General features: G+C 50.2%; 1 protein-coding gene across 1 annotated transcript in view; it reads right to left on the minus strand.

The window, feature by feature from the left end:
- PTPN5 (protein tyrosine phosphatase non-receptor type 5) overlaps nt 1-11055 on the minus strand; it is a 37269-nt gene extending 26214 nt beyond the window's left edge. The window contains exons 1-3 of the mRNA XM_068556104.1: nt 10814-11055; nt 10713-10729; nt 5865-5945 (exon numbers count right to left, since the gene is read on the minus strand). Of these exons, the coding sequence (XP_068412205.1) occupies nt 5865-5945; nt 10713-10729; nt 10814-11055 (340 nt within the window). The remainder of the gene's footprint in view (nt 1-5864; nt 5946-10712; nt 10730-10813) is intronic.
- Nucleotides 11056-11291: the final 236 nt, after the last annotated feature.

An 11291-nucleotide genomic window follows, 5' to 3' on the forward strand; every position in this document is an offset into this window, starting at 1 on the left:
CCTAGGGCTGGGCTGGGGGTAGCCTTCAAAGCACCAGGACTTAAGGTGTGGAGAAGTCAGCTGTTCCTACCAAAGGGGCAATGACCTACTCAGGCCTTCAGTGGCTACTCACAGCCTTGCATAGACCCAGCTGATCATGACACACTTAAATCTCAGGGTGGCGGGGACTGCCATGGCTCCAACCAGCTGCCGGCTGTAGGAGGCCTTTGGGAGTACCTTGTTCCCCAAAGCAGTGTGGTCCTTAGATCTGGCCCCTGGTCTCCCTCTCCTCTGGCCATGCCACTCCCCACGGAGCAAGAGGTCCACAGGGACCAGGAGGTGTGCCCATGCCCCGCTTTCCAGGCCATGCTCTGGCTACGAGGACTCCAGAACTCTCTGCCCGAATGGCCTGAAGCCTTCATGAATGCACGTACACCCTTCTGAGCAGGGACATGGCCTTCCCCGGGGGTAATCTTTAGGTCTGAGGGGTGGCCAAGTGTCAGCTAGCAGGGTGGAGTGTGAACCATACTTGCACGCACAGACTGACGTGCCCCCATGCATTCAGATGAGGGCCCTCCCAGTGCAGGACTGAGCAGGGGGTGGTGCCCCACGAGGGGCCCCAACCGCAATCTGACCTTGGTCCCTGCAAACATTAGGAGCAGGCCTGCTCATGAACCTGCCCGCTGGAGACGCTGTGAGCAACATGTGGTGACGTCATGCCATCACCAGCACCTACCGTTGCCTTATTCACCTCCTTCCCCTGCCCTGTATCCCTGCGGAAGCTGCTGGTCCCAGGCTAGGCCTGCACTGGTGCTATTCGGGCAGGAGCAGAGGCCCCAGCATCAGCAGGGTTGCCTGCTTTCTCGCAAATGTGAACACCTACACACAGAAGGGGAGAGAGTGTGAGTTTGAATGTTTAAATGTGTTTGGGTGACTGTGAGCAAGAAAATGAGGGAGGAAGTGAGCAAGTGAGGGGGAGTGCAAGAGAAAAGAAGGAGGGTGAGCACGTGAAAACGAGCGTGTGCACGCGAGAGAGGAGAAACCTATGTATGCCCGTGCACGGACCTGGAGATACACCGGTGCCCACCACAGTACCTAGGGACTGCGTGCAATGAGGGAGGGCTGGGTTAAGGGGCTGGGGACAGGACAGAGAACCGGAGGGCAGGAATGTGCCTGCTTATCTGCATGTGCAGGAGAAGGGGGCGTCGTTGCAGGAAAGAATGAGACCTAAAGAGGAAACAGAGAAGAAGCAAGTGTGTCCATCTCTAAGAAGCGTCTCTAGCGGAAAGGGGTGGATGACAGGGCGATGGAGTTAAGAGGTCCGGGGTGTGCAAGAGGAAGAAGACTCAGAGGTGCGGGAGCTGCACGTGCCCAGGGGACTGCGTGTGGGTATGTGCACGTGCATACGTGAGCATGAGGCTGTGACAAGTGACAGCAAACATGAGCGTGTGTGCGCCTGCGTGGAACGCCCCCGGGGGTGCGAGTGAGCGTGCCTGTCCCGGGGGCAGCTGTGGGCTGCCTGCAGGTGTCGGCGATGCCTGAGGATGTTTTCACCCAGAAATCTCAATCTGGGAGGACCGGATGACCTGCTTGGCGCTGGTTAGGGTCTGGGTGACCGCGGCCACGGGAGTGTTGGCCATGTCGCCCCCGCCTGGCAGCTCGTGTGGGAATGAGTGAGTCACCCAGGCATGGCTGGTCCTCACTCTGCCTCGCCTCTTAGTCTTGCCCAGCGGGGAAGACAGCTGGGAGGGGGAGAGATTACTCGAGGGCTGTATTTTTACATCATCATTATGCAACTGCTTGCAGTGTCCATGGGCTCATTCTAAAGGCCCAACGCCCCAAGTCTCTGGGCCTGTATGCCTCCATCTCCTTTTATGTCCAAGGTGCAGCTTAGGCTGGTGGTTTTGGCTGACGAACACTGTGGAAGTCTACTCCTTACCAGGTTCCAGGACCACCCTATTTACAATGCCAACCATCCCCCCGTCCCCCCACCCGGCCACCAAGTCCCGGTCCTTTCCCACCCCTCCCTTTTTGGCTTTAATTTTCTCCACAGCACTTATCACCATCTGCTATACTATATATTTTACTTATTTATTGTCTATCTTTCCCTTAATAGCAAATGCCTATGTCACTTGCCACATTCCAGGCATTGTCCTGGGCTCCATTTAATCCTCCAACAACTCTACATGGTAGTGAATGTTATTCTTGCCATTTTGTAAATGGAAGGCAGAGAGGTTAAGTAGCTTGCCCAGGATCACCCCAGTGGTAAATGGTGGTAAATGGTGGAGCTACGCCTGGGTCCAGAATGCCTGCTCTTAACTAGGGCACGATACTGTCCTGTGAGGGTGGGAAATTTTCTCAGGTTGCTTCATTGTTGAAACTCCAGTGCTTACAGAGTGCCCAACACATGGAAGTGGTCAGTGAATACTGAGTAAATGGATGAAGAAATGAGTGAATGAATGTTGCCATGGAGGATGGAATAGAGAGGTAGTTGCCTTCAAAGAGCTCACGGTCCCATGGAGGAAACAGACAAAAAGTTATTTCAATATCACATGAAGATGGCATCATGGGTGTCTAGAAGGGCATATAACTTGCCTGGCCCCTGGAAGGCAGGCTTTCCAGAGGAAGGACACAGATAGGGACAGGCACAGTGACATCGCCCAACTCCTCCAAACTCCTCCCTGGGGACAGACATACCTTAGTTCTTCCTGCCTCAGTCCAAAGGGTGCCAGATCATGACGGCTCAATGGCGACAAAGAAGGCAGAATGGGGTAGTGGCCAGGAGCCTGGGCTCTGGAAGGAAACTGCCTGGAGGGACTCCTCACTCTACTAAACACTGGATGAACCTGGACAGACCCTCTAACCTCCCTGGACCTTGGTCCTTTCTTCTATGAGATGGTGATAGCAAATAATACCGACTTCCTAGGGTAGCAGAGAGGATTGCATGAGATATAGGTTGTGACACTATGATTTATCAGAAATATACAATTTGCCATTCAGATGACCAAAATATATATTTCTCATATATATTTGGTCTTCCGCCACAGTTCCTAACTCACAGCTCCCAAAGTCTTTGGAATTTCCTGAGCTATTAGAGCAGTGGGATCATATTTGGTCTCTTGTCCTTAGTTCCTGAAAATGCTTCAGGGAAGGTGACTTTTGGATCCCACCCAAGGGTGGGGGCTGGTTGCCAGGAGAACCAACCATGTGATTAGAGCGCTGGAACTTTCCAGTCCCAGACCTGACCTCCAGGGAGAGGGGCTAGGGGTTGAATCATTCGCCAATGGCCAATGATTTAATCAATGATGTTTATGTAATAAAGCCTCCAGAAACATCCAAAAGGACAGGACCTGGAGAGCTTCCGGGTGAGCATATGGAGAGGTGGGGAGAGTGGTGCTGGGAGAGGGTATGGGAGCTCCGTGCCCTTTCCCCATGCCTTGCCCTACGCATCTCTTCCATCTGGATGGTCATCTATATCCTTTAATATCCTTTTACAGTAAACTGGTAATCTAGTAACTAAAATGTTTCTCTGAGTTTTGTGAGCCTTTCTAGCACATTAATTGAACCTGAGGAGAGGGTTGTGGGAACCTCTGATATATAGCCAGTCGGTCAGAACTACAGGTAACAACCTGGGCTTGCAACTGGCGTCTGAAGTAGAGGGCAGACTTGTGGGATTGAGCCCTTTACCTGTGGAATCTGATGCTAGCTCCTGGTAGACAGTGTCAGAAATGAGCTGAATTCTCAGATAACCTGCTGGTGCTCCTGCACCTTTGCATACATGTGAAAGCATTTAGTACAGTGCCTGGCACAAGGCAGGCAATGTGCCAGGTCCAGTGGAGATGACCAATACTCCTCTTTGATTCTGTGCTGGTTGTTGGCTTTTGGGGAGGAATGGGAGAGAGGGTTGGAATTAAACATATCACGCTTATTACTGTAGCCTCTCTGCGGTGGCTTCATCCCATTTTCCAGAAGCAGCTCAAAGCAGGGCAGGGGCCTTGTCTGTTATACTCACCACTATATCCCTAGCACCTAGTACAGCACCTGACACATAGTACATGCTCAATAAGTATTTGTTGAGTGAATGCTTGTGTGATTACATTTATTTTCCTTGTGAGGATAAATGTTCATATTGTTGTTGTTTCCATTTGCAAATAAAGGACTGGAGGACCAGCAGGTTATATGACTTGTCCATAAATACAGAGCCTGTGTGCAGAACAGCCAGACTCCAAGACCAGACCCCATGCTCTTTCCTCCACACCATGCTACTCTCTGGATTCCTATACATGGTGTCCTATTTTCTATGGATTTTTTTTCTAGCCACTGGGGCCATCCCTGGTTGTAGAATCATCTCTGAATTCTATGACTCATATCTGAATCACAGAACTGTTTAATAGTTGAAAGGGACTTGTGATGTCACCTCGACCTCCCACCCATTGTGGAAATTTCCTCTCCAATGTCTATCCAGACAATACTTGAATACCTCCAGTGATGGAACACTCATTTTCTCCTGCATTATCAAGTTCAATGACTGGACTATTTTTAGAGTCAGAAAGAAAGTTCAGCATCCCGTGGGCCAACAGGCCTCTAAAATTTCTATGTATTGGATTTATGCCCTCTTCATAAGACACACACAGAATGAGTATGCCGTCCCCTTCACAAGACAGCCTTTCAGATGTTTTCAGACAGCTCTCACATCCCTTTGGAGAAGTCTAGACCTCAAGCTAGCTGTTTTGGGTCCCGCAACGACTCTGGTGCAATGGCATCCATCCTAGCCCATCTCAACAGGCCGTCCGAAGTGTTTTGAGCAATGGCACCCCCTACTGGGTAAGGTGAGAATTACACCGAAGGGCTCAATGCTCAGTGGGAGGCTGGAGGAACTTCATCCGTAGCTGGGGCAAATGCTCATGGGGTGAAAAAACAGCCACTTATTTTAAAGAGTCATGGCTTTAGAGTCACACCGAGTTGTTTCCCATGTCTATCTTAAAGAGGGTCACTGAAGACTCGACACTCTAAGGTTCCTTGCCAATCATGAGGTTTCTGACAAGCTACAGGTTTGAGAGTTCAAAATTAGAATTCAGAATCGGTTATTTCTTAACAAAAAGGTTTGGAAAGGGAGCTGTGAAAATGTGTGTAGTGTTACAGGATTACGGTGATTTTTCTTTTCTTTTTCTCTTGTCTTTATTTTCTAATATTTCTACAATGGATATTTGTTATAAGGAGGAAAAAAAACAATAAAAACTTTTATAAAAGGAAAAAACACAAAAAAATTTCCCCCACCTTCCTTCCTTCATTCCTTCCAAGGCTGTTAATCATGACTTGGGTATTTGGTCTACAACTGGACGGGTTGCTTCTCCATGGGCAGGAGTGCCTTGGTAATGTTTCTGTGGCGACAGCAATGGCCCGTGGTTCAAGTGTGGTCAACCAGACTCAAGCAGCACAATCTGGCATTCACAGCCAGGCTTCTCCTCAAGGTTGTCAGGGATTTTCGCCACTTCGTCCACCCCACCCTTGGCTCATGCCACGGTCAGGCTGTGTTTCCTAATCTTATCTTTCGAAATCTGCCCGGCACACCACCGGCCAGTGGTCACGTCCTGATCAAGCCTGGACTCCCCAGCTCTACACCCTTCTCTCCACCCTCCCCGCACACCCTCAGCTGCCTCTTCTTCCCTCCAGCTGAGTCTAGAGCAGCTCCAAATGATAACAGGTCAGAAAGACATCAGGGATTAGAAAAACAAATCCTCATTGAAACGAAGACCTACAGACCAGCTGAGTCACTCCTCTAAAGCAAATTCACAGCCACCCAGGCTTTCCTCCAGCCCCAGTGCCATCCGGAGCTCTCTTCCTCCATTTGGAGCTCTGGGGGACCTGGTGCTGGGAAGACTCACCCGGCAGCCTCTCGCTGCAGCACATGTCCAGGGCCCCTCCCTCGGAGTCATCAGCAGTGTGGTTCTCTCTCTCTCTCACTCCTGCAGCAGAATGAAAAATGTGAGATGAGGCTGTTGAGCTGGGATCAAGACAAAACCCTGAGCAAAGAGAAAAAGCCTTCTTTTCTTGCACTGTGTCCCTTGGAGTAACCCTGTCCCATTAGGGGGACCGGAGGAAAAGACCAACCTACAGAGGGGTCAAGCTGCAGAGGCAGAAGCAGAATTTTACAGGTGTCTTCCAGGTGGAATAACCACCAGCAGCATCTCTAAAACCACCATCAGCACCATCATCTCTGCCACAGAAGGAGGGCTTACTCCGTTCAAAGCACTTTACAAACTTTATCACACTGAATCTTCATCAGGACCCCATGAATTAGGGATCATTCCACTGGCTCAGAGAAGTCAAGTAACCTGCCTCAGGTCACACAGCTCATTAGGGTAGAGCTGGGTACGAAATTACAGTCTAGGACTCCAGGCTCACACTTTCACTGCTGTGCCATTCTGCCTCCTAGTTCCTGTGGGTTTGAACCATGGGTGAGCAAGAGGGATCTGGGTAACATACAGTGTGTGTCCAGCTCCCCACATCTGCACATTCCCTGTGCCTCAGGCAGTAAAAAGTGGTATGCAAAACTCTCCTCTGGAAATTGCTAGAAAAAGTAGCTGTATATGTATGTGCATATTCTAAACGTTCTATTTCTTTTTGAACTCAGAAAACCCTCTTTCTAGCTCATCAGGGCACCTTCCAGGACTATGCTGGGGTCTAGCTTTTCTCCTTTACCCAGTAAACTGGGAAAAAGGTTGCTGGAGATTAGCCAGACCCCAGTGTCTGCACTTTGACATATCCTGAGGGTAACTGCGTTGCTCTCAGGGCTTCCCCTGCTTTGGGAATAGCCTGCTGTGCAGGTGTGGGCTCCAGTGGCTCTGCCTGCCCTTCGTGTCTGACCCCTGGCAGTAGCTGACTGATCCAGGGCTGGACAAACCAACTAGGCTGGGCCAATCAGATCCTCTCCTCTGTACTTTTCAAATGCATTCTGGGGGCTGAATCACGGTAGCCACAGTGTCCTGGAGAGAAGGTCCAAAAACACCTGCTGCCAAGGGTCTTGGAGCTACTTCATTCCGGCCCATCTTGAGTCTTGATTGGGCAACATGTCTGTTAAGACCATAAGATGCCCCAGGATCCTTCCAATAAATTCCAACATTTTAGCTCAAGCCAGCGGAATTTGATTTCTGAAATTGGCAACCAGAAGAAACTTTAATACAGCCTTGCTAGCATAATACTTCCAAGAAGTTCAAGAGGTGAGGTCAGCTGCCCCTCCACCCACTAGTCCTGCAATCCTGCTCCTCGGACTGGTCCTGAGGTAGATTTCAGGCCCAGCTGCAGATCGGAATCAATGAAGGGCAGACAGGCCGGGTTAAGGATGGTGACCATTTTCATTCTGACATCTTCTGCTCTCAACTGGCAATTGTTTTATTTTTTCCTCACTTCAATTGGCAGGGTCTCTGAGAATCCCAAATCCCAGGGCCCAGCTCTCCTATGGAGAGAGGGCTGCTATCTTCAAGGCCCTTTAAATGTCTCCTGAGTCTCTCCACTTTCCTCCCTCTTCACTACCTACATCTTGGCCCAGGGCAGCATCTCTTGCCTAGATTACTGTGGCAGTCTTTTAACTGGTCTCTGCCATCCACTCAGCCTGGCCTCCAAAACATTCTCCATATGGCTCCAATACATACGGCTTCATAGGTTGTGCAGTTTACAACCTGTACATCTGGATGGGGCAGGCCTGAGCTAGGATCAACTTTTTCACAACTCAACATTTATCATATAACTTTCCTTAAAAAAATACTTGAATGGCATCCTATTACACTTGGAACAAAGGCAATGGCAACCTTTGACATGGTTTATCAGATCTTGAATGGTCTAACCCCTGTTCATCCCTCCAACTTTATTTCATGCCCCTTTCCCCTTTAACCTCTGCACTCTAGCTACACTGGGACAGGCTCTTTCCTTCATGATGCCTTTACACATGCTTTTCTCCCTGCCTGGAGAGCCCCCCACCACTCCCCGAGCTCTACTTCCCAGTACTTTTTTTTTTTTTAAACATTTTTATTGGAGTATAATTGCTTTACAATGGTGTGTTAGTTTCTGCTTTATAACAAAGTGAATCAGCTATACATATACATATATCCCCATATCTCCTCCCTCTTGCGTCTCCCTCCCACCCTTCCTATCCCACCCCTCTAGGTGGTCGCAACGCACCAAGCTGATCTCCCTGTGCTATGTGGCTGCTTCCCACTAGCTATCTATTTTCTTCCCAGTACTTTTTACTCACAACACTTGACAGAGTTTGAAATTTCTTTTAACTCAGGCCATTATATGACTAACATTAGATTATAAGCGACTCGAGGGCAGGGACCACCATTTCTGTTTCATTTACCATTGTATCTTGAAAGCTTCGCATAGTGCCTGGTTCACAGCAGGTGTCCAATAAATAAACAAACAAACACTTGTTGAATAAGTGAATGTTGCCCTGACCTTCTTGGAAAAACATCAGGAAACTCAAACATGGCCATTATCTGAGCTGTCTTTGTGAAGGCAGTCTTTGTGAAGTCACTTGGAACCTTCCTCCACAGCTGCTGTCCACAGCAGGCCCAGAATCACACATCGGGAAGGCCCCTCATTTAGCAGAGGAGGAAACGGAGGCACAGAACAGAGGTCTGACTTGCCCCAGGTGATATATCGAGTGGGTGGCTGTGTGGATTGCGATGGAGAACACCTACCCCCTACCTCCTGATCTGAAGCTTTTTCTTTATCTTGAAGTGCGCCCCAGCTGGAGGGCAGCCCCAAAGGCCTGGCCCCTGGCTCAGTGCAAAGAGGTAACTGAGGTATCCAGATACCTCTGGAGGGGGACCCATGTGTGACTCACAGCTGCTTTCACACCTTAAGCCTCCCAGGCCCCAAGCCGTGTTCAGAATAGCTCAGCGCTGCATGTGTGCAGCGGACTCTATAAATAAGCTTCCTAGAAAATGACTAATTTCATAATCAGGAAAGCGGAAAGAGTAGCACCTCTCGTCTGTGGAGGAAAATGGAGCAAGAGCCTGCTCTCGGCCCTGCAGATGAAGGACTCCAGGCTACCTCGCCAAAACCTGCATGTCTAGGCTGTTCAGGGGAGGGTTTTAATTAGATTTCCAAAGAGAAGAGCTGGTCCATTCAGGCTGAATGGAGAAGCCCAGTCTCTGGGAACTGTCCTCCTTCCTCCCTGCCAAGAGCAGAAATAGCTGCTTGCAGTGGATTACTGCAGGCTCCTTCTCTCCCCTTCTCCACTTCTACCAGCCGGGCAACAGGAGCAGAAAACTGGCCTGTGACGACAGGCAGTAACTTGCTGGGCTGGCCCCTCACTGCTGCTCTTAGAACCAGAGAACCCCAGACATAAAGGGACTTGGAGATCACCCTGCCTGTCCTTCCCTCACCGATGGAGAATGTCTGGGAGGGAAGAGAACTTTTCCAAAGCCATTGCCCCATTCAACAAGCGTTTACTGAGCACCTCCTGTGAGCAAGGCACCAGGGCTATCCTAGGAACACAGTGGTGAACAAGCCAGGCCCTGCCCCACAAAGCTCCCAGTCTTCCAGGGGAGACACACAGGCAAACACGATCATTCCCACAGCTGCTTTAATAGGCTGTATGCACGTGATACCTTGGGGAGCTCAGCTTGGCTCGTGGTGAGGGGGCGGAGGGTGGATGTCTTCTGCAAGGGGAAGATAGGACCTGGTTCTTAAAGGATGTTTCTAGGTGGATGAGAGGGTCACAAAGGAAAGAACTTCCTTTACAGTGCAAACAGCAGGAGCAAGAGCAGAGCATCTCGGAGGCCTGAGATGTATGGAATATTTGGCATTAACTGGAAGCAGGTTGGTCAGTGGGATGGGGAAGTGATGGAGGCCGGGCCCCAGCAGAGGCACCTGAGCAGGAATCCTGTCCTCTTCCACTTGACCCTGGGGCTTCCTCTGAACCAAGATGTGCCACAGGCTCCCCTATCCCTGGGCTGAGGAGGTCTGTCACAGGAAGGGCGATCAGTGGCATGTGTTTGAGGAATAAACATTAGGCCCAGCTGGTGGCATCTGATCTGGTCCCAATCTACTCCTTTTTTGAAATTGGGGTGAAATTCACATAACCTAAAATTCACCATTTTAACCATTTTAAAACATACAATACATTCACAACGCTGTGCAACCACCACCATTATCTAGTTCCAGAAGTTTCATCACCCCGAAAGGAAACCCCGTACCCGCTAAGGAGTCATTCCCATTCTCCCCTCCCTCAGCCTCTGGCAACCACTAATCTGCTTCCTGTCTCTCATAGATTTGCCTATTCTGCATATTTCATATAAATGGAATCATACAACATGTGGCCTTTTGTGTCTGGCTCCTTTCACTTAGCATAACATTTTCTAGGTTCATCTCAGTTGTAGCACGTATCAGTACTTAATTCTTTTTAATGGCTGGAAAATATTCTACTCCATGAATAAACTATATTTCATCCATTCATCAGCTGATGGACATCTGGGTTGTTCCCACCTTTTGGCTACTGTGAGTAGTACTGCTATGAACCAAACTTCTCTTTTAAACTCTGCTCCCAACATGCTTATGACTTTGGGCAATCCTCTCTCACCCTGGGCCCCTGAGGCCTCATCTATAAAATCAGGTGGTAAGGTCCTCCTTGAAGCTTGAACGTCGTCACCGTCATTTGTCCATTCGTGTGTGAAGGTAATGTGTACCTGGCTGGGTACTGGAGACCTGGCCTGGACCAGCCCACCTACCTTCCTGGAGCTCATGGCTGGTGGGGGAGACAGGACAGCTAACGCTGTGGCCTGGGAGAAGCGTGCTAACAGAGGCCTGGGATGGGCTGGGGGCACCTCACCTCTGCCTGGGGGGTGGGATGGTGGATGGGTGGGTGCTGTCAGGAGGCATCCTGGAGTGGATGCCAGCTTTGCCCGGGTCGTACGCAGAGAAATAGCTGACAGGTTTGGGGACGGAGGCAGAGGAGCTTGCGCCCTCTTCCCAGGTGGGTGAGGGGTGAGGAGGAACCGGGATGCTGAAGCCAGATTCCTGGGTGGGAGGCTGAGCCCGCAGGAACCTCCTGACCCAACCCCAGGCAGACATGCCCTCTACCTTGGGCTTCACGCTCCTGGGGCTCCCGGGGCCCTCTAGACACCCCGAACTGTCAACTCAGAGCCTCTGCCACCCTCCTGAAGCTCCAATCCCACCAGACATCCCTAGTCTCTGAATCAAACCTGTCCACTCCCACTTCTAGGCCTTTGTTTGTGCTGTTACCTCAGCCTGATGTTTCCTTTCCTCCTCCTGCCAAATCTTACTCATGTGCAGCGTTACCTCTTCCA

The sequence above is a fragment of the Eschrichtius robustus genome, chromosome 11 (assembly GCF_028021215.1).
Source record: "Eschrichtius robustus isolate mEscRob2 chromosome 11, mEscRob2.pri, whole genome shotgun sequence".
Taxonomy (NCBI): Eukaryota; Metazoa; Chordata; class Mammalia; order Artiodactyla; family Eschrichtiidae; genus Eschrichtius; species Eschrichtius robustus.